The sequence below is a fragment of the Ochotona princeps genome, chromosome 20, assembly GCF_030435755.1.
Source record: "Ochotona princeps isolate mOchPri1 chromosome 20, mOchPri1.hap1, whole genome shotgun sequence".
Lineage (NCBI taxonomy): Eukaryota > Metazoa > Chordata > Mammalia > Lagomorpha > Ochotonidae > Ochotona > Ochotona princeps.
Window position 1 is genome coordinate 21,624,674 of NC_080851.1, and position 27,905 is coordinate 21,652,578.

The 27,905-nt window shown below is 47.8% G+C and overlaps 1 protein-coding gene and 2 long non-coding RNA genes across 4 annotated transcripts in view; 1 reads left to right on the top strand and 2 right to left on the bottom strand.

Moving 5' to 3' along the window:
- The window catches only part of TBX20 (T-box transcription factor 20), a 43,197-nt gene extending 24,566 nt beyond the window's left edge, over positions 1-18,631 (bottom strand). The window contains exons 1-5 of the mRNA XM_004582373.4: positions 18,167-18,631; positions 15,110-15,362; positions 14,269-14,433; positions 10,373-10,481; positions 6,185-6,343 (exon numbers count right to left, since the gene is read on the bottom strand). Coding sequence (XP_004582430.1) covers positions 6,185-6,343; positions 10,373-10,481; positions 14,269-14,433; positions 15,110-15,362; positions 18,167-18,293 — 813 coding nt within the window. The 5' untranslated portion in view covers positions 18,294-18,631. The remainder of the gene's footprint in view (positions 1-6,184; positions 6,344-10,372; positions 10,482-14,268; positions 14,434-15,109; positions 15,363-18,166) is intronic.
- A 5,985-nt stretch (positions 18,632-24,616) lies between these two features.
- On the top strand, positions 24,617-25,662 carry LOC131482793 (uncharacterized). Its single transcript, XR_009247293.1, has 2 exons — positions 24,617-25,231; positions 25,519-25,662. It is a non-coding gene; the product is annotated as an uncharacterized LOC131482793 (long non-coding RNA).
- Positions 25,663-27,239: 1,577 nt separating this feature from the next.
- The window catches only part of LOC131482795 (uncharacterized), a 211,790-nt gene continuing 211,124 nt past the window's right edge, over positions 27,240-27,905 (bottom strand). For both annotated transcript variants that reach the window (XR_009247295.1, XR_009247296.1), the window contains exon 4: positions 27,240-27,339. This is a non-coding gene — a long non-coding RNA (uncharacterized LOC131482795). The remainder of the gene's footprint in view (positions 27,340-27,905) is intronic.

Consider the following 27,905-nt stretch of genomic DNA (forward strand, 5'->3'; position numbering starts at 1 on the left):
AATAGTTTGTTGAAAGTGTAATGTATTTAGCTTTTATCTAATAATGTGAAGAAATGCAATCATTTCCTTGAAAAAACTAGAGAGAAATGGCAAAAAAAAAAAAAAAATCCCATTTTCCTTATTTAGAAAAAAACCTGTCAACCACAATGAGAAGTTACTCACAAATTCTATTGGAAACTTTTATTTGCATGTTAATAAACATAAAAATAACTACCCAAGTTTAAGAGATAAAAGAGTGACCATAAGTATGAAGTTCTGAATAGTTCTCTTCCTTCCATTTTTTTAAAAATTTATTTTATTTATCTGAAAGATAAAGTTGCAGAGAGAGAAGTCCAGGACTGGGCCAGGCTGAAGCCAGGAACTCCCACATGCTTTGGACCACCCTCCGCTGCCTTCCAGGCACATGACCCGGGAGCTGGATCAGAAGCGGAACAGCCAGGACTTGAATTAGTACCCATATGGGATGCTGGCACTCCAGACGGTGACTTATCCCACTTTGCTACAGTGCCAGTTCCCCTTCCCTCCGTTTCCACACAAGAAAAAATTCTGATGTTTTAATAACAGACTTGGGATACATTTACTTTATTTCTTACATATCTATTTTTATTATAAATTTACCAAAGTAAAATCAATACGCAAATCAGGATAGTTGACACAGTGATATTTTAGAAACTGACTTAAGACCAATAAAAACGCTGCCCGAAATTGATTTATTCCCTCCAAATATGCTGACTGAGCATGTACTACATGAATTCTGATTGGTTCAGTGAAGCATAAACCACGTACAATTCTGCCTATTATTATATCAAATTAAATCTTTGACCATGAATGGGATTTCCAATGTGTATATAGCTTTGTGCTATGGACGATGGCTTTCAAAGTGGATTTGTGGGAATGTACCAAGACATAGTAGGTGTGTGGAGGGATAAATTTTGAATCTAGACACCTCCATTCTGGGTTGCTCAGCAATGAAAAGACACACAAAACACAGTAATCTTCATACTTCACAAAGTAATGAAAGGCAGCTGAGCATGTGGCTGGATTAGGAGTTCATCTTTAACATCGGTCAGAACTACACATTACCAAGAAGAGCAGCTAGTGTTGGGACCTGCCCTTGCCGGCATCTTAGGTGATTCTGACTTAGCGATGCTTCCTAACTCAGTTTTCACTGCTCGGGTCTTGCCGTCCATCCTGACACCCTGTAAGACTCAGATCAGAACCTCACAGTGGTTCTGTCTGCCACCAAACTGATGACCTCTGCTGAATGTTTTATCTACTCTGAATCTCAGTTACTTCATTTATGAAATGGGACTTGTGTTTCAACTTCCTGGGGATTAGAATCAGAATTAAACAGTTAAAAAAAAAGTTGGAAGACTTTTTAAAAATAAAAAAATAAGGGCCTAGTGTGATAGCCTAGTAGCTAAATTCCTCACCTTGCACATGCCAGGATCCCATACAGGTGCCAGTTCACATCCTGCAGCTCTGCTTCCCATCCAGCTCCATGCTCGTGGCCTGGGAAGCGGTAGAGGACGGCCCAATGCCTTGGGACCCTGCATCCGTGTGCAGCTCCTGCTTCCTGGTTTCAGATCAGCTCTGCCATTGCGGCCACTTAGGGAGTGAACCAGCAAAAGGAAGATCTTCCTGTCTGTCTCTCCTCCTTTGTGTATATCTGAATTCCCAATAAGAATACATAAATCTTTTAAGAAATTAAAAACAGTAAATCAGGAGGTCAGCATTGCAGCACAGCACATTAAGCTGCCACTTGCAACACTCATCTACCTCCAGAGCACCAGTTCTATTCTCTATCATTCCACGTCTGAGCTGCTAAGGTGCCTGGGAAAGCAGCAACAGATATTGCAAGTACTTGGTCCCCTGTCACCCAGATGGTGTAACAACATGTAGTTCCTGGCTCAGTGCTTCAGCTTGACCCCGTCTTGGCGATTATGGCCATTTGGGGAGCAAACCAGCAAATGGAAGATACCTCTCCGACCTCTCTCTCTCATTCTTTCAAATAAATCAGGTAAATCTTAACCATGTTTAATACTTTGGTATAATTGAAAGTTTTCTAAACAAGAAGTTACGTGGGGCCAGGACTGTGGGATAATGGGTAAAGCTTCTGCCTGCCATGCCGGTACCTAGCTCGGTGCCAATTCATGTCCCATCTGCTCCACTTCCGATCCAACTCCCTGCTGATGGTCTGGGAAAGCAGCAGATGGCCCAAGTGCTTGAGTCCATGCTACCTATGTGGGAGATTGGGATGGGGCTCCTGGGCATTTGGGGAATAAATCTACAGATGGAAGATCTGTGTATCTCTGCTTCTCTTTAACTTTCAAACAAATAAGTACATTTTTTAAAATACCAATTATAAGTTAGGTGGCAGAAGTATTGAGAGAGATGCTACCACAAAGCACTAACTCCTGTTAGGTCCAGCTGGTGTGGATGGACACTGTGACCTGTGCCTGGGTGTGAGTACCAACATCCCACACTTGGCTGAGGTGCAGTGTGAACAGCACCCTGCACGTAGCAGGTGTGCTCTGGGTTCTTGCTCAGGGGGCGGGAAGGAGCAGTTAGAAAGGAAAAAGGGGCAGGCACGTGGTGCAGTGGTTGCGTTTCTACTCGGCATGTCTACATTCCATGTTGGAGAACTCCAGTGCTCGCTGTTCCGCTTCGGACCCAGCTTTTCTCAACGTACATGTTTAGAGGCAGTGAAGGATGGCTCCAGTTCCTGAACATGGGAGGCCTGGATGCAGTTCCTGGCTTCTGACTTAGTTCTGCCGTTTGAAAGCATCTGAGAAGTGGACAAGTAGACAGGAGACTTCTCTTTCTCTTTCCTCCTCCCCCCTTGCAACTTTCTCCTTCTCTCCCTCCTAAATAAAATGTAAAGAAATTTAAGTAAATAGTACAAAACAAAGACAGAGGAGGAGGAGAATGGACATGTTCCAGAAAAGTCTGTTGAGTCAAAAGCTGAGAGGAAGTGAAGTTCTGCTTCCTTGGGAACACCAACCATCTACCGGTCAAAGTTGATGCACACCAATTCTTGAACCCAACCGGCTTGGAAAAACATCTATGATAGATGTAGCAAGGTCACCTTGCATGGCAGATTGAATTTTGTGCCTCAGTTTCCCCAATGCTATGATGCCAAATAAAAATAATCTTGTAACTACCTCATAATACCATTGTATCAACTCAGTAAGATAATACATTTCAAATGGTGCTTACTGCATATTAAGTAACCAAACAGTACCTAGTATTATATAAATAACACCCTCCAATCATCTCAGAGTGCTAATGAGTGCTAATGAGAGACTCTGCCAAAATATTTGTTCAAGGCGTTTCTTTCAAATATTAAACCAGATCTAAGGTGTTATACTTAGAAATGCCTTTTAATTTTTGTTCTTTGTCTGTAATTTTCACTAAAGAAAAAGAAAATCATGGGATGGCCATTGTGGCACAGTAAGCTATGCTGACTCCTAGGATCTCAGCATCGAATATCAGAACAGTAGGCTAAGTGCCAGCTGCTCCACTTCGATTCAGTTCCCTGCTAACGCAATCAGGAAGGCAGTAGAAGATGGCCCAAGCACTTGGTCCCTGCTACCTATATGGAAGACCCTGTTAGAGTTCAACTTGGATCAGCTCTGGTCATTATGGCCATCTGGGGGAATGAAGCAGCAGAAGGAAAATCTCTTCCCTGCTCCCTGCACTGCCTTTCAAATAAGTAAAAATAGATATTCTAAAAAAAATGTCTATTAAAAAATAAAGCCTTAAAAAAGAAATCACATACTCTTGGGATAGGGAGTGCTGATAAAAAGCAACGGAGCTCTACCAGTTTTTATTTCATTCCCAAGCATCAACAAGCTTGCATACTAGTACATATATATAAGTGCTATAAAATTTATAGGTTCAACTAGTGTAAAAGGAGATGAGGGGCCAGCACTGCGGTGCGGCAAGCCAGGCTGCCTCACAAGGCTGACATCCCACAGCAGCACAGGTTCAAGTTCCAGCACTTTCTTTCTAATCCAGTTCCCTGACAATGTGCCTAGGAAAGTGGCGGAAGACAACCCAGAACTGGGCCCGTGTTGTCCACATGGGAGACAACAAAGGCAATGTACCCATTTGAGGAGTGAACCAGCAAACGCAAGATTCTGAAGCTGAAATACTTTGCTTTTACTGTAAGACAAGCAGCATGACAACATTCACACATTCATTAATCTCACTAAAAATAGATGACTACAATGGTAAAAGCCCAGGGGTGACAAGTCCCCTTTTGACATTCCTGAGAGGGCCCAGTAGTAATCTCATGCCTGGCACCCCTGACAGGTTTCCAAAGGCACATTTACACACTCCAGCACATCCCACCAGCTGCACAGTAAGCCCCCTACAATGGTCCACTCAGCTCTTCGCCCAGGCTACAGGTACAGGGATGGAAATGGGCAGCCGCAGCAGTGAAATGAAACCCACTCCAACAGAAATCACGGGGACTTCAGCCCTGCGTATCTGCGCAGGTTGTCAGCACAGTCCCTGCTCTGGACTCCCATTCACTTCCCTGCATTTCAGCTTCATCTCCTCAGGCTTTGCATTCCATGACAAACTCCGGGCCTTTTCTCAGGTAGCATCTGTCGATCAATCACTCAAAATTCAAAACATAACAACACCAAGACAAGAACAGAGCTCTCCACAACCAAGCAAGAAGAAGCAACATGCGCAGCTATGACACGCCAAATTCTCAAGTGAGTTGAGACTATGAGCTTGTTTTTTCCAAGTGTATCTGAAGGAATTCTACTTCGGGTCACTCCTAGCCGGAGAAGGCTTAGGCTCAGCCTTCTCACCTACAGAGGTAGTATTGCTGCAAGCTTTTCCAACTTAATACTGACCATGAAAGTAGGAAATATACAAGAAGTGCCTAACAGTGCCAAGTCCATAATATGAGCTTGAGAAATATGTATGAAGTTGGACTAAACCTTATGGTTGAAGAAATATATGAGTTCTGTAACAGGATACACACCAAGAGAAAACATGAAACTCAAAATTGTAAATTAGGTATCTTGGAGTTAATTAAATGCACATCTGCCTACACACAGCAGTTTTTTACACTAGAAAAATATTTACAACCATTTTGTGACAATTATTCTAAATTCTAGCTGAATACATCTCACAAAATGCCTAAAGTACCAATAGTTTGGGCAGCTGGCTAGAAGATGTACGCTTCATTTAGAGAGAAATGGGAATCTTTAAATTTTTAAATATTTAAATATTCTAAATATTACAAAGCAAAGAGACTAAGTGGGGTTACACAGACAGCCAGGAGGAAGAATGGGAGGCAGGTAATTTTTCCAGAGAAGAAAAGTGGAGAGAGCAGAATGGGGTAGGCTTTAAACCCAGGTGACCTAGAGGACGTGGATCCCAAGAGGGATGGTAAGTGCGCCATCACTCAGCATGCCCTTGGAGGTTCCTGGCTGACAACAGCTCTGTACAAAGGGAACTGCCAGGGGCCGGCTTGTGGCACAGTGGGTTAGGCCTCTGTTTGTAGTGCACTGGTTCATGTCCCAGATGCTCCACTTCTGGTCCAGCTCCCTGCTTGTGGCCCAGGAAAGCAGTGGAGGATGGGGCAAGTCCTTGGGCCCCTGAACCCATGTGGGAGACTAAAAGGAAGCTCCTGGCTCCTAACTTTAGATTGGCTCAGCTCTGGCCATTGTGGCCATTTTGGGAGTGAACCAGTGGGTAGAAGACTCTCTATCTCTGCTCCTCTCTATAATTCTGCCTTTCAAATGAAAACAAACAAACAAGTGAAATTCCAGGGGCCTGTAGAGCAACAGGCTAAATTCCTGGCTGCAATGGCAGCATCTCATATAGGGGCACTGGGTTCATGTCCCAGGAGATCCACTGCTAAAGCACCTAGAAAGTAGCTCAAGATGGCCCAAGACATGGGCACCTGTCACCCATGTGAGAGTCCTGGATGGAGTACATGAAGCTAGTCCATGCCCAGTCCATGTGTGTAGCTATTTGAGGAGTGACGCAACAAATGGAAGATCTCTCTGTCTCTCCTTCTCTCTCTCTGGACATAAATTAATAAATAAATCTTTTTTAAAAAGTGAAATTCCATTTTGAGTCCTGGGATAGCTATTTTCTTCAAGAAGATGCAAGAACTTCTTGAATTATTCAGGGCCACTGTGCACGGTACACTTACCAGCTGGTTCTGGTAGGCAGTGACCGCCGTGAAAACTGTCTCTGGAAAGATGAAGGTCCTGAACTCTTCAGACTTCAGGTTGAGCAATGAGGCCGTGTGGTCTTTCTTCTTAATGATGTGCACCCGGGGCTGGTACTTGTGCATGGAATTCAAAATTATCTGCAAGAAAGAGCGGGGAGGACTGAGCTTTACCTGCTGACTGCCAAACAGGCCCAACTACAAGGTCAAGAAAGAACCATAAATTAAGCTATCTCAAATTTGACTTCAAGATGTGGATCTACCGGGCCTGGAGGCATGGCCTAGCGGCTAAAGTCCTCGCCTTGAACGCCACGGGATCCCATATGGGCGCCGGTTCTAATCCCGCAGCTCCACTTCCCATCCAGCTCCCTGCTTGTGGCCTGGGAAAGCAGTCAAGGACAGCCCAATGCATTGGGACCCTGCACCCGCGTGGGAGACCCAGAAGAGGTTCCAGGTTCCCGGCTTTGGATCTGCGCGCACCGGCCCGTTGTGGCTCACTTGGGGAGTGAAACATCGGACGGAAGATCTTCCTCTCTGTCTCTCCTCCTCTCTCTGTATATCTGACTTTGTAATAAAAATCAATCTTTAAAAAAAAAAGAAGATGTGGATCTACCAATGCAAGTTGTTTGTACAAGATCCTGTGGAGGCATCATTGTGAATCACATTTTATCAAAACCAGCGCAAGCGACACATGTATCAAATGTCCTTGCTAGCAGGATGGGCAGGAGGTAGGGACAGGGAGTCATCAGGAGCCAAAGCTCTGCTGACTTATTTTTAAAATGAAGCCTTTAAAATATTTTTTTATTGGGTACTGGTGATGTGGTGTAGTTGGGCCAGTTGCTGCCTGGGATAACACATCTTAGTGTGTGGGAAATTTCTGCTTCCACTTCTAAGTCAGCTTCCTGCTAAGACACTCTAATACACTGGGCGGGCCACAGATGATGGCACAAGGACCTGGCCCTGTTTCTGATGAGGAGGACCCAGAGGGAGTCCCCACCTCCTAAAGTCAGCCTGGCCCATTCTTTCCTTTCTCTCTCCTCCCTTTTTATTCTGCCTTTCAAATAAACATAATAAATGCATGAAAATGTTTTGTTGTTTAGTCTGATTAGACCAAAAGATGCATCTCTAAATTTTCTATAATAACCAAATTATTATTTATGTGGCAGGATGGGGGTGGAAGAAGATAAAATTAACCCATTCAGAAAAGCAGTGTGGTACTAGATGGGTGTGGGTTAGAAGCCCCTCTCTGCCCTTTTCTAGCTATTCAGTCTTGAGTCAAATGATGTCATCCCCAACCTCTAATTTTCCTAAATGCAAAGTAGTACTACCCTTGTAGGGCTACAGAGGGTTAGACTAAGTAACCTTGTGAAGTACAAAAGAAACAGGCAGCCCTCAAGGAATGTAAAGTTTATTATTATCTATGACCATCTCCTTGATTTCTAATATCCAGTTACAATACTAAACTTGAATCTTTTGAGTTTGGGTGGGGATTGGAAATGGTAATTTTTCCATTCTGTAACTAATAAAATTGCCAAATACTCAGAGATCATAAACAGATCCTGTTCAAGACAGCCAAGAGATAATATTTTCATATATCTTGTAAATAAAATATAAACATTTGCCAGTATTGAATATGAGCAACAAGATTCACATTGAGAGAGAAGGCATTTCCCACATCTCCCCTGCTCCACGCAGACGGCCATCTAAGCCTGCAACATGGGTGCTGTCTTCCCAGGAACAAAGGAGTGTAGCTCACTCTGCCAGGGCCCAGCCCTCGGGCAGCTTCCCCAGGTCAAGGCAGCAAGGCCAGCCCTCACTCCACCCCGGCAGCTGCCACCCGGATCCCCCGTAATGTATGCCTGGTTTCTGCAGCTAACACGGCTGTGGCAGATCAGCGTCTCTACTAACTCTCCAGCCGAGTTACATCCTAGTCACCAGGAGATGGCTGACCCAGGACTGACCCTTCTGTGCTGACCTGTGAACCAACTAAAAGCTATAGGACATGAACCGAGGCTGAATCTTGAAAGTCACTTTGTTATGACCCCAAACCACAACAGGAAATATGTAAGACTTTCAAATGAATTGAAAAGGACTTTTTCAAAATGGTAACACCCTCTCTTTGCAGACCTAATTGATGTCAAGTTAGTTCAAAATATTGATGTTCAATCATAAAACTGGAATAAACTTGAAGTAACAAAAGTAAATGCTTGTTTCCCAGTACTTAGAAAAACATTTACTACTCCTTATATGTTCTACTGTAGGAAGATTTTTCCAGTCATTACTCTACCAACCTGCACATACACACACCAAAATAAAAAAAAAGACTAATTTCTGCCACCCCTCCTTCTACCCCCTGAAGTTCAAGTTCCTTTGGGAAAGGCTGCTGGAAGCACTCAAATTTCCAATGCAGTGATATTACAGTTTCATATATTTACAGATATCACCATAACTGATTTTTAGAACCCACTCATTATCACACACGGAGCACAAGCCCAGCATGCTTTACCTACCACATGCCTACTTTCCCACTTCACCATCAGTCCTAGGCAATCACTAACTCTTTCCTGTCTCTTATCCTGTCTACCTGTGCTCTTTCTGGCTGGATACTTATGCTTAGCATTATGTCCGCAAGGTTGATCAGTGCTGTAGCATCCATCCATGTTTCAGTTCTTTTTATGTTTGAATAATATTCTGATGTAAATACACCACCCTCCCTTAGGCTGCACGGGCCTAATAAAGAAAAAGAAGGGGCGTAAGAAGGACAATAATTACTTAATAATATGTAACCCATAGGCTTTCTGACAATGGAGGCCAAAAAGAGTTCATTGTTATTATCCAAAAGAAGTATTCAAGTCCGTCTAAAGTTTCTAGTTGAAAATCTAAAGTCTATTTTTATGTGAATCTTTACTTAATGGTGTAGAATCAAAACCCAGACAGTGCTTTCAAAAGGAATTTTATCTGGGTGTTTGGCACTGCAGTGAAGATGCAGCCTGAGCGCCCTATATCCTGTATCAGCGTGTCTGGTCCTGGCACCAGCTGCTCTGCTTCCGATCCACCTCCCTGCTCACGCACAGCCGAGGCGGCAGATGACGGTTCAAGTATTTTGGTGCTTGCCACTCACTTGGCAGAGCTGGACTGAGTTTGGGGCTCCTGGCTTTTGCATGCATTTGGGAGAGTGATGCAACAGACAGAAATCTTCATCTTTCTGCCTTTCAAATAAGATTGAAAACAAGAAATATTTTCAAAAAGGAATCCTACAGAATATGGAAGAGATTTGATCAAAGAGTATTTGCTCTACTGTTATTGGCAAGACCTAGAGCTCTAACTTCATTTTTTTCACATTTAATAGAACTCATTGATACAAGCTCAATTAATTTGCCTTGTTTTCAACTGCAGGGCTGGCTTTGCTATGCTTTGATATTCATGCCATTCTCCATAAAGAAATAATTAGTAAACAGCACTTTCCCAAAAGTGATTTGGATATATATCTCTTTTGTTCTATTGTATCAAATGTGAATACATCCTGTAGCACACACTTTGGGAAAACTTTGAAAGACATCTCAGCTCACTCTTTTTATTCTTTTTATCTGGCAAACTGGCAGCAGAAAGTTGCTGCTTAACTCCAGCATCTAATCCAGCAGCTTCCAAAAATGCAGATTCCCTTTGCTTAGTTGGCCTGGGTATCAAGGCAGTTGCTGAGGTCTTAGGAAATCCATGATACAGGAAATCCCTACCTGACTACATGAAAGCGCACACAGCACACCTGCGAACCATCTTTATTTTTAAAACCTGTACTTGTTTTGGAACCAACACCTTTTAACTGATAATTCAAGGCATGTTAAAAAAAATCAGCAAAAAGAAGTTAAAAAGACAACAGTTCTGCAAAAATAGAAGCAAAGGCAATCAACAATCATCAGATGAAAATATGTCAACTCCACACAGACACACACACACACACACACACACACACACACACACACACACACACACGGTACATTTTAAAACAATCATAGATCATGTAAATGACATCTTGACAAAAGTACTCAAGGTCCCCCAAAGAACATTCTCCTAGAACGACCTCGAGGTTTGAAGGTGGAAAGCAGCAAGGGAACTGACAAAAGGACGGAGAGGGGGCAGTTTTAGAAGCCCAGGCCAGGGGACCAGACTTACGTGGCCGTGTTGATCCAGCTCGTTGTTGGTGAGTTTTACCTTCTCAAAAGACACCATCTGTTTGAGAAGCTGCTCCCCGGTGAAAGGAGAGTCTGGGTGCACATAGAGCCTAAGGAGAAGGCGAGAGAGTTCTACTGAGAGCTTGGAAAACCATGTGGCTATGGGGCTATAAAATGCTGCAACTCCAGAGAAACACCTCATGGAAAAGATCATTTTTATTTGCTCTATGTATCGATTTATGAATAAAGCAATGTCAAAATAAATCCTCCATAGCTAATAGATTTCTTCATGGAATAATAACACACCATTTTCCATCTGCTGAGTGAGCCATGTTAAAGAAAAAAGTGGGGTTTTTATTTCACCTATGTGATCAGCTATGGGGTCAGCTTCAATTCATTACAAAAATCTTACAGCTGTAGGTATTCCTGACAGAAAGATGGTGTTGCTAATGACAGAATGGCTTCCTGTTATAATCACTGAGAAAAGGCAGGAAAATGAAGATTTAGAAAACACAAGAGATTTAGAGTGCTCATTTTGTTCACACTAAAAAGTGACTTGGTTTGAAGCACATGCTATTTACAAACTCAAGACAGAGGAGTTTCACTTCAGTGGAGAACTTCTCATGGTCCACAGATCAGAGTTGGCTGTTGCTCCTGCTACTCACAGTGGTTAAAGGGCTCATTGAGCGCTAAAACAAACTGGATGAGGTTCTAGGTGTTTGAATTGTAAACAGCTTAAGCAAAATAAACAAATAAAAAGGTGTGAGGGCTGCTACATGCGGAATAAGGTGCAGGCTAACACCAAGCATCTCAGAGTGCAAGTTTGAGTCCCAGCTATTCCAGCTGTTCTACTTCGGATCCAACTTCACTCTATTGTGACTGGCAATGTAGCAGAAGGTAGCCCAAATGCTCAGGTTCCTCTGCCCACGTGGGAGACCAGGAGGAAGCTCCTGGCTTCTAGCTTTACCCTGGCACAAATCTGGCTACTGTGACCATTTGGAGAAGAAATCAGCTTGGAAGACGGATACCGCCCCTCCCTTCTCTTCCACCCTCTCTGAGAATGCGTGTATATGTCTGTGTGTCACCGGACCTAAATTTACTTATTTTGTTAAAAAGTGAGGGGAAAAAGACCTCCACCATTTATGAATCAGTTCCTGTTATCTGTTACCCACGACAATCACGCTATGAACAATTCTTTGTATATCCCAATCCTGGCATCTTCTTTACATAAATCTTTTTGAAATCTCACAGCAGTTACAAACCAACAGTGAGGATGTGAAATTTTCATTTTATTAGGACAAATACCCTTGTCTATTGAACAAATTCTTTGTATCTAAATTTTATAAGAACCTTCTAACTAAAACAAAACCTGTTACCAAGTGAAAGAAAACAGAAAAAAATCTTTCCTTGAAATACTCATGTAAAACAGAAGCAGTCTGTGTCCTGATTTGTTGCCCGGACGATCAATTGCAAAGACCCACATACCCACACCAAGTCTGAAAGGGCACACAAGGGGCAAAGCCCAGAACAGGCTGGCAGCACTGGAGTCTTCCCAGGGCACCGGGCAGCTCTGCACACTGCAGGGGCCGTCTGCCCAGTGCTGTCCTTGCTTTTAAGACAAGTGCTCATCACTGCCTTTTAACTGCTCTTTGATAGCACTGCCACAAGAACTTTTAAAGTTTCATTTCTTCAAGGCTATATTTTTACGATTACAGCTATTCACTCATCAGTACCACCCCCTTTAAAAAGCCCAAAATTATCTAATTCAGAAGTTCATGAAATGTTCCCTCTGTATCTCATTTACCATATTAAAACTAAATTTTTGATATTAATTTAAAAGGAAATTATATCCTGTATAAAATATAGCATCAATTTATATATGAAAATGTAAGCATAACTTTTTTTCTGATTAGTAATGATCAACAACTTCAGTCTGAGATAAAAACGCTTCAGAGACCTCAAAACTCAAGGAATTTCTATCATCAACACAAAATTCTCATCTCATGTTCTCCTTTCCTTTACACAAACAGAAAATACAGCAAACTGTTTAATAATGAGAAAGAATGGTTACACAAAATAATCTAGAATATTCGTATCCCATAATGCAGTAAACATTTTTTATCTACTGTCAATACAAATAAGTTAAATGGGGATAAATGAACACACACAGGAAGCCACTCCCCTCTCATGTCCCCCAGCGACTTAAAATTCCAGCAATAGCTTACACATGCTTCAGTTAAGATAGTCTATGGCTGCGCACTTTCCTTCTCTAACCAGAACAGATTAGTAACATAAACAAGACATGTCATATTTCCAAAGTCCTGCCGGCCTGCACCAGTTCCCATACCTTCAGATAGGGAGAAAATGTTATGTTAAATAAGGCTGACTAACTTCTTAGAGGAAGGACTGGGGGGGGAAATTTGCTTTTAAAAATGGTTAGGAATCTGCTACAATCTCTCTCCTCTTTTGTTCTTTCCCTTTCAGATTAAAGATGATACAGAAAAATTTAAAAGGAAGTTCAAGAATCCTAGTAAGTTGGCTAGTTAATAGCAAGTAGAACAAAAATCAATTGTATTCATTTTCATGCCTATTGTAAGCTAGTGAATCAGGGCTCTTATTTTTAACAAGTAGCAATTTTTAAAAGGCATTTGAGTACTATTTAATTGTATTCACTCATCTTCCGAACTGTTCATGAGAATGGAAAACTCTGAGAAATTACCTTTAAAATCTTCCCGACTGCATTCAGCATCCTGAATGATCAACTGTTAATTAAGCTAAATATTCCAGCCGAGGTGAGTGTCGCCTGCGTTGATCCTGTACCTTCATTGACAACTGAGCAAAAAAGTCCGTGGATCTATACGTTTACAGAAATCCTTAGCATCTCTGGCGTTTCATGAACGTCCAAGTTCAGAAAATCGGACAGTTGCAAAATAGCTTAAAAGTTAAAAAGCTCATCTTCCTCTCTGTCTCTCCTCCTCTCTGTACATCTGCCTTTCCAATAAAATAAATAAATCTTTTTAAAAAAAAGTTACAAAGCTCAGTTTAAAGTCTGAAATGCAGTTAGGAAGAGTCTTGGTCTTCTCAGCTGTTACCATTCACTAAAACACAAACTCTTTCCACCTGCCCAAGAGGCAGCAAGGATAGAGGCTCAAAGGTTTACACCGAATTTTTCAGAGGGTATAGTGGGGGAGGGGCGGGGAAGGGCAGGGAGTATTCGTGGAAAAGTACTGTTTACAATGGCTACCGCAAAATAGGCACGCGTGTTCTCTACACTCGATGCTTCCTGTAAAAGAATATTAAGCTATTGAATTACACTCATCTATTGTCCCATGAAGGAAAACAAAAAGTTTGCCTTTCAGACTTAAAATCTGAGCCCTTCCTTCATCGGTCAAAAACGATGCAATTATAGCAAAATGAGGTTTATTATGTGGAGGTAATGGTTCAGTCTTAGTGAACATTTAATCAAGACATATTCATCTGAAATGGATTTTAGGGTAATTATTTTATCTGTAGATTTATGCAGCGAATCGTTAAGAAGCTAGTCAGAAATGACATGTGTATATACTTATATCTGCCCATCTACAGTATAGGTCTAGATTGCTAACAAATAGCCATACTGAAATTTAAGAAAAACTTGGAAGCAAATTAGAATAGCAGATAAAATTTATTTTTCTTGGTAGGCAAACAGCCTCTCTGAGAAACTCATCTGCACTTTGTGTGGCCAACGGACTCTGCAGGCTGGGGAGTGTCTGTAGCTTTAAAAACAAACCCTCCTGAAACACACACACACACACACACACACACACACACACAACACACCCTTCCCCAGGGACAACCTGCCCAAGGGTTACCACGCTGCGCAGGTCTCCTAGCAAAAACTCCAGAGGAGGCACGCACCTGGCCGGCAGGGGAGGGTCGGCTTTGCCGGCCACCAGCCAGGAGGAGCGGTGGTAGGCGTAGCGGTACCTCTTGTTGTCCACAGGGACGATGTCCATCAAGACTATGTACTTGGCCTCGGGATCCACACCTGAGAAGGACACCCGGATGGTGGGAAACATCCTCCTGGGGAGAAAAAAGACCCTGTCTGGTCACTAGGCCCCAGGGCACTCAACGGAGATGCGAGAGGGGGTCCGGCTCCCTCCCCATCTATCTTGTCCCAGGGTCCCCTTGGGTTTCTAGCCTAGCCACAGGGATATGACTTTTGCACAAATAACTTTCAGCATCCCCATTAGTGGCGATATCAGGATTCTGTTAAAGCTTTCCAGTACTGTTTTTAACACCCAACCTATGATGAGGCAAAATTCCGTGTTTGAATGATCAAGCACATTGGCTCCCAGTGAAGCAGCATACCACATCCCAGCAATGAAAAAAAAGTGGACGAGGCGGGTTTCAGAGACACAGCCACAAGTTTCTCCTCAGCCGGAACCTTCCAGGCAACTGCTACAGCTGGGGCATCTTCTTAAACTGGATAATACTTCTTAAACTGGATAAAAGCCCCGACTGTGCACCCCACTTCCCCAAAGATCCAGACCCAGAAGGAGCTGTGCAGAGCACACTTCCACACTGGCCCATCACAAGGTTGCCTGGGGTAGAGCTGGGTGTCAGTCCGTTGTTCTTCCCATAGGCAAATTGTCACCGAGAAGCAGCCCAGCGAAGCTAGGCCACCGATGGAGAGCTACACGCGGCCAGCTCTTCCCCACCACACTCCCCGGGCGGCCGCCCACTCCTGCCCTGCTACCTGCCCGACTTGGTGATGATCATCTCGGTGCCCAGCTCGTGGAATTTATCCCAGAGTTCTTTGGTCTCCAGGCTACAGGCGATTTTGGCCATCTCCTCGCTGGGGATGATGGGCGTGGTGGGAATGAGCGGCTCGGTGCAAAGAGAAGAGGCGGCCGGGCTGGCGCCGCCACTTCCACCAAACTCGGCGTGCGCATCCAGGCTAGTCAGCTCACCCAGCGGCTGGGCGCAGGAGGACTTCTCCACAAATTGTTCTGGGGGCAAGGAAAAGGAAGAATGACAGCCAGTCCAGCTCCGGCAAACAGACCGGGAAGGAGCACCCAAACAGGCATCTGGCTCGGTCTCAGCGATGGGAGGTTCACGCACTGCAGCGGGGCTGGACCCAACGCTGTGTAAAGGAACTGGAGTGGCAGGCCTGGCGCCTGCCGGATGAACCAAACTATCAAGGTCTAGAACTATGGTCTGGCCGCCAACACTGAGACTCCGCAAGGGAATACGCTCATGAGAATGGACCAAGTAGTGAGCACAGTGAAAATGTGCTCTTGTCTGGATCTTTTTCCCACATTCAGCTGGAGCTCTGCCTGTTGGAAAGTCAGAGAGGACCCATCCTCGGAGACAGAAGGAGTGATGGGAGAAGCAGAGCAACTTCTCACTGAGAGGAACTGTGTCTTCCCTTTTGTTTAAAAAAAAAAAAAAAAAAAAAAACGGAGATGGGACTGCTGGGGTTGCAGAAACGGGGAGTGTGGCTTTAAGAACTCTCAGTTCTCAAAGCTTTCTCGGGAGAGTCAGCTGAGAACCCATTTCCGATCTCTCTCCAGGCAGATACTGCCATACTCTTGAAAACTCCTGGGCCCTTTAGAGGAGCGGGCTTAAAACAGTTTCTGTTGGGTGATGCATGTAAATGTTTTTCTTGTTAAAAGGTCCTGGTATCAAGAACAACAATCCTGGACTCAGGCGGGTAGGGTATTAAAGTAAGAAAAATGCTTCGGCATCCACCATTGCCTGTGAACCAAACATTCTCCCCCACTGCTGCTGATAAGGGCTGGGACTCCACCAGTCACTTTGATGGAATACAGGGGACTTTTGTAATTATCCTAATTATCTTCCACCCCTTAAAAAAGAAACTACTTGAATCAGCAATGTGAAGCTGATCTCTAAACAACTCGGTCCCAAGTGCCCTCAAGGAGCCCAAACAAGATCGAAATGTACATGTGTGCACAGCTGTGTGTAACATCCAACTCCAAAGCACAGAATTGCCATTCTCGTGGTTTTTCCCCCCAGTTCAAAGAAAGGGAATCAGGCCAGTGTAAAACCTTTCTTGTTCTACTATTTCCAGAAGCACACTCACATGACATCTATATAGGAAATTAGGGAGGACGATCAGCATTTGTCTGGTTTTCTTTCCAGCAACAGGAAAGAAGCAAACTCCCTGTGCCCTGGAAGGCTGAGCAGGAATGGAGGAGGAAGAAAATCAAAGGGAAAGGCTTTAGTGATCTCAGACAGACACTGGAGGGTTGCTTTCATCAGCACGTGTGTCCACTCTCTTCTCACAGAACCACTGGGTATCTCTTTCACTCATTCAAGGAAATGAGTCCTTGGCTCATCACCCTTGACGGTGTCCTGCCGAACTGGCCAGCGTGATGAGCAGGAATTCCCGCCAGCTACTTCAGAATCTTCCCCCAAAGCCAGGCTGTACATGGAGACTGCAAGCTGAGGTGCCTTTTGTTAGAATTTAGCAATAAGGCACTTTTTCTTCAGAAAAACAAGAGACCCAAGTTGACGCTGCAATGACAGTGCAATGGGAGCTGGTGTTCCAGTTCACTCTCTTCACTTACAGTAGGAATCTAAGCCTGAAATCTTCCTCTCTTACTTGTTACTAAACTGAGATGGGGGTGTGGGCAAGGACTTTAGGAATCCCTTCAGTAACAGTAGATTATTCTGGGAAGTCCCACCAGCACAACTGTGAAATTGGTGACTCCTGTTTTTCTGGAAAAATCAGAGTTTGGTCAGTGGTTTCCCTTTCTTTGGCAGGTTCTGAGTTAGATGGGGAGGCAGTTAGATGGGGAGATCGGAATGAAGGCACAGAAACGGAAAACCTCGGGATGAGACTTCATTTTTATTTCCTTTTCCCTGGTTCTAATTTGCTACAAGAACTTGGGTTCCCTTTTCTCCACTCTGATCCTCTACTACTTTACAAAACCTCTTCCCCTTTTATGTTACTACTGTGGTTTGTGCATGTTAAATTAATATGCTAGGAAAGATATGGAAAAGGAAAAATCGGGGAGACTTGCGGATAAAAACGACCTGATGTATTTTACAATTCTAGGAGTCCAACACAAGAAGCCTGGTTTCCTCCCTAAATTCCCAAGCGGGTGCGTGCAGGGCAGTTTCTTTTTTCCCACACAGCACATTGGCGCTACGGAGGACACATCTCTGACCGCCCCCTGCACCCCCCTTAGGGTCTTCTATAAATGGTAAAGTTTGTGAAATAAACAGTGTGGCTCAAATTTGAGGAATTTGGAAAATGGTTCCTGGTTAATGTTTTCGTCATCCTCAGCGGCAAATGACGGTAGTTACCAGAGACTGTTTCGTTGACAACCCTGGGGCTTCTGTGCACGCGGGGCAAGTGAGAGCGGGCTGAGGAGCTGCCGCCTGAAGCTGTTCCACTCCGAGGAAAAACAGCTGCCTGCTTTCTCGAAAAGGCACTAAAGAGTCTGCTCGACTTCAGGTGCACAAGCAGGTGTAAAAGCACCGTAAGCCTTGCTGAGTCTTAAAGTGTTATGTATCCTTAAGTGGGGTTTTTTTCTTTATCCCAACAAACGTCCACAGTCACACACACACACACACTCACACACACGATGGGGGCATTCCGCGGTACCTCACTGACCGTCAAACCCGAAAACATCCAGCTGGCGACGCACGGCCACAGCCCGAGGGTCAGAAGCGCCACCAACGAGCAGCGACAGGCGACCACTCGCAGCCAAAGGCCAGCCGGACACACTGGGGCACAGCTTGCCCGCGCCCTGCCCACGGCGGACAGCCAGGAAGCCAGACTCACCCAGGGGTTTGATGGTGTTTTCCGCCGCCTCCTTCTCCTTGGAGCCGCCGCTCGACATGAGCGCGGCGATGGAGAAGGCGTTGGCCCGGGAGGAGAGCTGGGGCTTGGGCGATGCCGTGAACTCCATGGCTTCCAGCGCGCGGGGTCCCGGCCCGGGACGGGGGCTGCCGAACGGCCGTGCAGCTTTCTCAAGGCAGACAAAGCCCCGAGCCACAAGGGCAAAGTTTCAGAGAAGGTGGTCACACCGGAGCCGCGGACTGCAGCAGGAAGGTGGCTTGCAGCCTCTCCAGGGCTCCGCGCCGGTCTCTCCTCTCCCCACGGCGCAACGCCGCGGAGGTGCGGCCGCCCCCAACCAGCCGGAGAAGGGGGCGCAAGGGCCGGGGAAAGAAGCAGGAGCGAAAGCCCAGGGCGCTAGGTAGAGGACAAGCAGCAGCTGCACCCAGCCCAGGGGCCAGGGGCCGAGGCACCCCCTCCGCGCCCTTATCTCTCCCGGGCAGGGGACAGCCCGAGCGGTCCCGGCGGCAGGGAGGTGGCCAGCAGCCGCGTGGGCTCGGGCGTCTAGGAGCCGGAACGCTGGTCGTGCGGAGCGCGGCCAGGCGCCACGGACACTGCGCTCAGGGGCTCGCGGCCCGGCGCCTTAATCGACTGCTGGCGGCACAGCCCGAGGCCCACAGCCAGTCAGCGCCGCCCCACGTCACCGCCACCCGACTGGGCCGGCCGCCGGGGGCGGGGCCGGGGGCAGGGCGGGGAGGGCGCACACTGGGTGCGGCGCCCCGGCGGCCAAGGGCAGCCCTTCACCGCGCGCGGAGGGGAGAGGGCACCTAGATCTTGGCTAGGGAGCTGGGAGCCAGGGGTGGCCGCCTTGGGGGAAGACGTTAAGAAACCTCCGGGATCTGCACTTGATCGGTTCGGGTGCAAACTCAGAACTCCACGTAGCCAAAGAAAGTTGGAAAGCGCGATTAATTGCGCCGGGGCACACCTGCCGCATCCAAAGTAGGTGCAGGTGCTGGGGCTGACACGGAGCGAGTTGGAAAAACGGTGCTGCCCCTAAAAAGATAGACTTTGGTAGGGCTGGGGGAGCTGCTCTCCAGGCCGTTTCCGAGAGGGACTCGGAGTGAAGACCGACGGAAAGGCGAGGGTCGGGACTCGGCGGCCTGCGGGGACCACGCGACGCACGGCGGGCGAGGGCGAGCCTGGCGGCGTCCGGGCTCGCCGGACACGCAGTCTTCTGTTTTCACAACCCGGACTTCCCACAGCTCTGTTGGCCGGTGGGGAGGGTACTGGAGGGTGGCGTCCGGTCCGCCTTCTCAGCCTGAATAACTCAAATTCTCCGAATTCGCGGGGTAATCCGCTTCACTGGGAGCCGTGTAAACTCAGGCTGACATACACACTCGTGAGGTACATGTAAACATTTGCTCTGCGCTCCAGCCAGTCCGTCTGGCGATTAGGGGCCTCTTGGTGGGTCTCTTTAAAAAAAAGTTCCTATGCCCTACCGAACGGCCACCCTCTGGTTCTTGGAATCAAGTTATGGGGGAGGGGGAAGGGGGAGGCAAACAGTAAAACTGGCAGTTGACAAAAACACAATGGTGACACGTGGGAAGAGCCCGGCGCGGCTTAACTAGGCGCTGGATAGAGGTAACCAAGTTCGTCAGCGAAGACCGCTAACCCTGCGCTAGCATCGGTGTGTGCTTGGGCCAGTTCTTCAAAGCACAATCTGGTGCTGGAAGGAATTAGCGCAGGAGTTGGGCTCATCTCCATTCGCTTTTGAGAGGGAAAGAATAAATAAAAAATAAACAAGTCCCTGCATGGCACAAAGGCCACCAACCCATCTGCCAGGCTGCCTGCCCCAGACCGGAGTGCAGAACTCACCCTGGGGACCCTGGCCTGGCTGGCCCTGCCAGCAGCAGGGCGTTTAGAGATGATACACTGTGGAGTTGGCCCGGCTGTGAACAGAAGGCATTCTGATGAGATGGCGGCCAGGAAGAAGCAGAGCAGCTAAGTCACTTTCCCAAGCTTAAGCCCTTTGCTGTTTTTTGACAATCCGGACCCACAGCAGATCCTCCTCTCACCCCATTCCCTCCTTCTCAATGTCACAATGACCTTTGCTCATTCCTGTTAGCAGTCCCGGAGGCTTCCCTACACAAGTGTGGGGTTTGTTGGGCAGGGAGATGGGGACAGGGTGGTCTTTGAGAGCCACGCTATGCGAATCAACAGGGCCTTGTGGAGCTTCTTGGCAAGGGTTTTCCAAACAGGTGTGCAAATATACCCTAACGAAACAACAACAACAAAACAAAACAAACAAACAAAAACACTCTTGTGTCTCTAGGCATAGGAAAAGTCTTGTCTTTCCTTAATCATCTTTACAACTCAAACTGTGGTTCAAGAAATGTCACAAGAGGAGTGCCCTCAGAAAAATGGAGGGAGTAGGAGCCATTTCTATCTTCTCTCCAGGTGTCTATGTGGCCTTAGTCTGTGGGCAGAAAACCCTGACAGTTCATCAAGCAGGGCGAGACAGGCGGTATCCAGAGAGACTGTAAAGGTCCTTTGAACCCAAACTGAGCTGTTTGGGCATCTACAAGTGATGCATCTTGGTGGTGTTGAAAACACTGCAGTAAAACAAGCTGCAACATTATTACCCGGGCACGCTCTCCCTCCCCCTTCCCCTTAGATTTACTGCCTCTGCTAATCAATATGGTGCTATAAAAACCTGGGAGCCAGGGTTTAGCAGAGAGGGGCAGTCCCAGGGTGAGCTGGAGCCAGGAGCCTGGGCGCCTGGTTCTGAGCCCCCCCCCCCCCCCGCTGGGAGTGAGTGCCAACAAGGTATAAAGTACCACCCTCCACCGGGAGGTTAGAACCAGCACCCGAACACCCCCCTATTCATATCCAGCCACAGACAATAGGAATTTGGTGCACTAAATTTGGAGAAGGCTTTGAACTTCTGGCTTTTACATGGTTTAGCCCAGAGACTTGGTGGTAGAGTACTATACTGCTCAAAATCTTAATTTCCAGTAAAGAGGGACAGTAGTTTATTCTTCTGTGGATTCATGCAGCAAGCTGGATCTAACACTTTCAGTAACACCAGTTGCCACAAAAGTTAGTAAAAGGGAAGGCTGCATTTTAATTCGTAAGTGATTTTGGGGCTGCAAGTTCTGGCGAGGGGCGTCTCATACTTGAGTAGAACATGACAGTTTTTGGAGCGGTCCCCCGACAGCAGGGCCACGTGATGGCATCCCCTGCAACTTACCTGCTGTTCAACTCCAGAGTTCAAGGCGTTGACATTTGTTTTTCGTCTGAGTTTGTTAAGTAGAGTTTGCTAATTACACTTGACTTGTTAGAAGCCTTGCTTATACTACAGGAGTTGTTAATTGTTGTTGTTTTTGTCCACCCCTTAAAGTACTCAGCAAGCAATCGGAATTTTCGCTTAACGAATACTAACACGGACGTTTCGCTGGGAGCCGCGGGGACCGAGCTGCGGTGGTCGATCTCGCCGACCGTTTGCCGGAGTGGAGGCCGAGAGCTGCTCCGGGATCGCGGGCCGCTGGGGTGGGCAGCACGGAAGACAGAAGACCTACTTCTCTGGACGTGGGCAGCTGCTGTCAGCAGGACCCAGGTCCCCGGCGGCGTTTCCGCTCCCTCCCTCCAGCTTTGAAAAGCAAATCTTGTTTCGCTACGGAACACCGGTCCCTAAACCCCGCGGGGAGCACGCCCTCCAGTAGTGCGATCTCGTGCCTTGGAGGGAGCGCGTGGCGAGAGGGCGAGCCTTTCCTCCGCCCAGCCCAGCCGGCTGCACTTGCACGCCAGGGGGAATGAAGTTTTCTGGAATTGTAGTGGTTCTGAAAAAGTACCTCCTCCCAGCCCAGTCCGTAAACTGACCCCGGAGGCACAACCCGATTGTTACTCAGCAGACAGATCCCAGAACGGCGCTGCTGGAGTGGGTTACCAGATCCTGTGCTCGCGCCCCCCGCAGGGACACTGTGGGAAAGGATGTCGCCTGGGCCTAAGGCAAGAGCGCAATTCTCCAGGGCTGGGGTCGTTAGCAGGCCCAGGGAGACGTCCTCCGGGCTGGACAACCAGCACCTCGGCTGGCGGTGGCTCCCAAGTTGTGGCCTCGCTCGGCCTCGCGCGTAAGGCCCTGCAGTGCGCGCGGGAACCCCCACATCCCCACCGCCTCCTGCTTCTCTGGCGCTGGGCTCCTTGGCCAACCCGAGGGCCGCGGCCTCCTCCTTTCCCACGTTCCCACGCCGAGGGTGACAGCGTGATTCCAAATACTGCAGAGAAAACCCTTTCTGCCCAGTGGAAAAAGCTACTCTTTCCCTTCTCGCTAACCACCCCTCCCCTTAAATTCGTTTCTCTTAATCGCTCTTCCCCTAGCATCCTCTGGATGTGACCCCCGCCCTCCTGGGCCCGACCTTCGGGCTGCTGCGTATTTAAAATTAGACGTTTTGCACAGTGAGTTTTTTCATATGCACGCTTTCGCTTTAAAGCTAGCAGTTTAAACTGCTTCCTAGCCGAGCTTTTTGATGCCCCATTGGAATTGTGAGCTGCTATCCTGGTCCCAGGGCGGCAGGGCAAGTTAAGCATTACTTCTTCGGGATCATGCTGAGTGTGGATTCTGTGGCTTCGAAAGCCGCCGCCCTTTCCAGCGCGCGTTGGACAATTCAAGGAGAACCTCCGAGCAGCGGGAGGACGCGGCCCCCTGCTTCGGGATGAAGTCCTGTCGCCCGCTCCCCGCCCCCGCCCCTCCCCAGCCAGAGCCACACGGGAAGCCTGAGAATACTACCAATAGTTTCCCAGGAAACCCAACCGAGACAGGTCCCGTGGAAAAACAACCGCGGACGCCTGGCAAGCGCCACCCAGGGTCTCCCACCTTGACGCATCTGCCTTCAGACACATCCAGCAGCCACAATTAGCTGCCTGGTGAGGGGGCAACATCCACTTCAGGGCAAAGTACTTCTCCAACACCAACTGGGAGCCAGCCCTGAAACATTTCTGTTTGGGGAGGATATATATCAAGTCTGATCAAGAGCCACCGCCTCAACCCTGTATTCCAGGAGTTTGAGAAACAACCTTGGGACAGGTGTTGGTGTCGTGGTGGTAATGACACTCTTTAGCCCTTTATATAATTAAAAAAAACTTTGTAAAAAATGTAAGGAAATAAAGAATCTTGACAATTCTAGGGCGAGGTTGGAGGGACACCCTTTGGGGTGACCACATTGAATATACAAATGCTTGCTTCAAGTCCTGACCCTAGTCACCTGCCAATCAGAACCAGGGGAGGCAGTGGTGTTGCCTCCAGTAACTGGGTCCCTGCTACCCACGTGAGAGGCTGGGATTGAGTTCCTGCCTCCTGACTTCACTCCAGCCTGTACTGGAGCTGTTATTAGAGGAGTGAACCAGCAGGCAGGAGAAATGTTGTTTGCATGCACAGTCTTGTTCTCCCTCACCCCTTTTGAAATAAACCTGTATTTACAAACACTCTTCTGGAGGGCCTGTGTGTTGGTGTGTTGCAGCAGCTGGGAGCAGCCTAGTGGCAGGGGCTCACTCCCTGAAGACACGTATACCGGCAGCCCCTCCACTGTGAGACGCTTTGGCTAGCTGGCTGCAGACCCAAAGCCCGTTTCCCTGCTGGACTCCCAACCGCTTAATCCAATGTTGAGGATGCTCGGTACATTTTTTCAGCCCCGGATGTTTGCCTTTTAATGCATAATGGAGCGCACCTAGTGCATGCTTAGTGTATACCAGCACAGCCCTCAAAGGGTATGTGAAATAGGGTGTTGACAATAGGGCTGTATTATTATGTGCATTTTAAAGTTGCAGAAAAGGAAGCCTGGGAAGCTAATTAGCCTACTCGCTCAAGGTACCCGTTTCAATTTCTGTTTTAAGCTCAATCGGTTTCCTATTCTGGAGGAAGAAGCTGTTCGCAGAAGGGACTGGGTTTTCCTGATCCATTTCTAAGTCGCAAGCACAGAGCCCGAAATCCCTGGGCACGGCTTTGCAGTCTGCTCACAGGGAGTGTGGGTTCGGTTTGGCAGAATGTGGGCTGCTGTGCCTTGCGTGACCGGTTCGCTCCTTTCTGCTCTGAAAGCAGGAGGGGGTGGCCAAAAGGGACTGCTTGGGCTGGTGCACGCGGATTGAGCGCCCAGGCTGCCTGCTCTTTCTTTCTTTTTTTCTTTCTTTCTTTCTTTCTTTCTTTCTTTCTTTCTTTCTTTCTTTCTTTCTTTCTTTCTTTCTTTCTTTCTTTCCTTTCTCTCTCTCTCTCTCTCTCTCTCTCCCTCCCTCCCTCCCTCCCTCCCTCCCTCTCTCTCTCTCTCTCTCTCTCTCTCTCTTTCTTTCTTTCTTTCTTTCTTAGTACTCAGTATCTGCAGGTTCCTAGGGGCTGAGCCGCCCACCTTGTGGCCGGCGCGCAGGTTCAGACACGGTTTCCCACACCTCCGCAAACCCGCGAGAAACAGGCTGTTAGGGGTTGGGAGTTAATGTTGTCTTTGGCTGGTCATGAGAGTCTGAGCTATCAGGACTACCCTGGACTTGGTTTGTCTCATTGTGACGGGGCAGGAGACGCCCATGACGGGTATCGCCGTGCCAGGGCAGCCTAGGGGCACGGTGAACCACCGCCCCAGTTGCAGCTTTGGAGAGGCGCCTACACACCAAGCCCGGGATCTGCAGCACCCGCTATCTCCCCGCGGGTCTGGGATCCCTTCGTCCTCTCTCTTCCCAGAACCCGCTCCGTCCTTAGCAGGCGTCACGGGTCCCAAACCTCCACCCGGGCGAGGCCACGAAGGCCCAGAGCCAAGGGGATCACGAAGCTCAGGTCCCGCTGTGGAGGCGCACACTTGATTCTTCAAGAGCGTGCCGAGGCCGACGCGGTCGGGGTCCCAGAGAGACAAGAAGCGGGAGAGGCAGGCGGAAGCCCTCTCTTTCGCTCGCGGGGATCCGAGCCGCCCCTCTCACTCTCTCCCCGAGGCCCGGAGGGGTTGCCCGAGGCCCTGGCCGCTGCAGTCCCTGCGGCTGGGACGCAGACGCCGAGTTAGAGCTCCAGGCACTGCCGTTCCTGGCTCCGTAGGCGCAGTTGAGTGACGGTAGCGCTGGCGGCGGCGGGGCCTTCCTTTGGCTGCCGGGCCATTTAATCAGGGCCATTATCAGACTGGGCTCGCAGGATGGCGCCGGCGCAGCTTTACCCCCCATTAGCTCAGGGCGGCGTGGGGGGTTGGGTCCCCAGACCGCAGCCGGTCCCCGGCGGCAGCTGCTAGGCTTCCGGGGCTCCGGGAGAGGCTGGCTCTGCGGCGGGGCGGGGGAGGGGGGCAGTCCGAATCCAGTGTTTCCATGCTGACCTTTAGGGCAATTTCATTTCCCAGCTCACCATCCGACGCTTACTCGCTCCGAGCCGCTGGGGGGAAAATCACCGAATTTTCTGAACCTCAGTGTCGTCACCTGAAAAATGGATCTACATAGTTACTGAAATCAAGGTTGTGGGAACGAAATAAAATCAGGCATCTCCAGTGGTCTGTGGTGTGCCTGGCATGCATAAATGGTGCTACCACTTGTATGCGCAGATCTTCTATTATTCTTATTATTGCTCCTCTTCTTACTGGAGAAAGAAGGAGTGAGAGAGGGACTAAGACTGAGCATTTTAAAGCAGTTCATGTATTCCGGACTGCTGTTTCCTAGGCTGAGGGTGGTCCGTCCCGATTCACCCTGGGAACTTGTCATCAGTGTGATACTGAACAAGTCAGCTCATCCCTCTGGGCACTGTCCTATGGAAAGGGTTCCAGCAGCTGCATCGTCATTGGGCCCGGCTGCACATTCAGTGAGATGATGCAGGTAGGATGCTGAGTGTAGATTAGGCTCTCCTTAGGCATGGACTGCATGTTGTTCCTGCCAACTTGCAACCTACCCACTGGAGATTTTGTTTAAAAGTATCCGTGGAAGCAGGCAACTTTTGTCCTGACCTTAAAGGGTATTTATGTATTTAACTACACTGAGGGTTCCGGCTTAGGGGAAAGGGGCTGTGAATCACTCAATAGCATCTTCCTGCCTCCAGGATTTCATCTATGCATTTCCAGCAGCAGGCTCTATTGACGTTCCATTTAAAGATAAAAGCCCCATCAAACTCAGCCACCATTACTTTCAGATGGCTGTTCAAAAAATTAGCACTCACTGGCAACTCCAGCAGTGTCAGTATTGCTTCTAATCAGTAAAGTGTAATTAGCAAAACAGGGCTAATTATTAAAGTGACCTTCTAAGTAGCGAATGTTTGTGAATGGCACTTAAGTGGGATGTGCTGGGCACCCAGCCCAACCCTAGGGACAGCCTGGGGATTCCTTGATTCTGCTGTAGGCTCAGGCCAGGGATGTCTCCTGCTTTCCAGCTTCCCCCAAAGCTTAGCCTGATGTTTGAGTTAACTCCATCCCTCTGGCATGGAAAGCAAATTCATAGCAATGGCTCTTGTGGGCTGAGAGTGTGTGTGTGTCAGGAAATAGCCTGAGCATCTCACCTATGCTACCCCATTCTGCCTTCTTCCTTACAGATGAGGAAACCAAGGCTCAGACTACAAATCACACAGGTAGCAGGTGGTGCAGCCCAGACTCAAACCAAATGTCCCTTTCTCCTAAGGTGCTTGTACCCCACCCACAAGCGCAATTCACCCCTGTTCTTCTGGACCTCTGAAACTGATGGCAAGTCATTGAGTCAAGAGGAAAACAAAAATCTTCAGAAAGTTCCTCTGCTTCTGTGAGACAACCAGAGCTGGAGGCTACACTACACAGCCAGGGTCTGGGGTCACTTACCAGGCGGCCTCACTTCCTGTCCTGGACTTGTCCTTGAGACATGTCCTGGACATTCTCTTTTGGAAAATATTACATAAGTAATATTTAGCAAGACCTAGTGTATGTTCCAACCATGCGGCAGGTGTTTTTATGTGTGTCATTTAAAATCTAACACATTTCACAAATTGTATTTTATATTAAAAAAAATCCCCCCACCTACAGTGTGTGTGATAATCCCATGAACTAAATTATTTGAAAGAGTTAAAAATGTATTTTAAGGGCCCCGCACGGTAGCCTAGTGGCTAAAGCCCTCGCCTTGCATGTACCTGGGATCTCATATGGCCTCCGATTTGTGTGTGGCCGGTTTGTGTCCCAGCTGCTCCACTTCCCATCCAGCTCCCTGCTCGTGACCTGGGAGAGCAGTCAAGGTTGGCCCAAAGCCTTGGGACCCTGCACCCACATGGGAGACCCGGAAGAAATTCTTGACTCCTGGCTTCAAATCAGCTCAGCTCTGGGCATTGTGGCCACTTGGGGAGTGAATCAGAGGACGGAAATTCTTCGTCTCTGTCTCTCCTTTTCTCTCTGTATATTTGCCTTTACAGTAAAATAAATATTTAAAAATAACTATGATTTACTTTTAAAATTATGAAAAAAATTCTTTAGGCAGTGTTTTCTCTCTGTATCCAAAGAACCAATGCAGGGCTCAGGGCTCCACCCAGAGCTGCAGGGCTCATGGCCCCAGGGGAGAGGTTGGAAAGGAGGAAAGTGGGAAGAGAAAAAAATGAACTTCTACTTCTGAATCAAAAAGTCCCTCATTCAGATCTGCAACTTTTGTAATTTCCCACCACATCCTTGACCCTAGACAGTGGCTTCTGCCTCTGAGAAGTCTGTTATTGCTCTCAAGGGTGGGTAATGGGAAAGTATGACAAACTGTGCGACTTGAGCAAAGGAAAGCCAGCAGCAGCCCCTGGCCACCT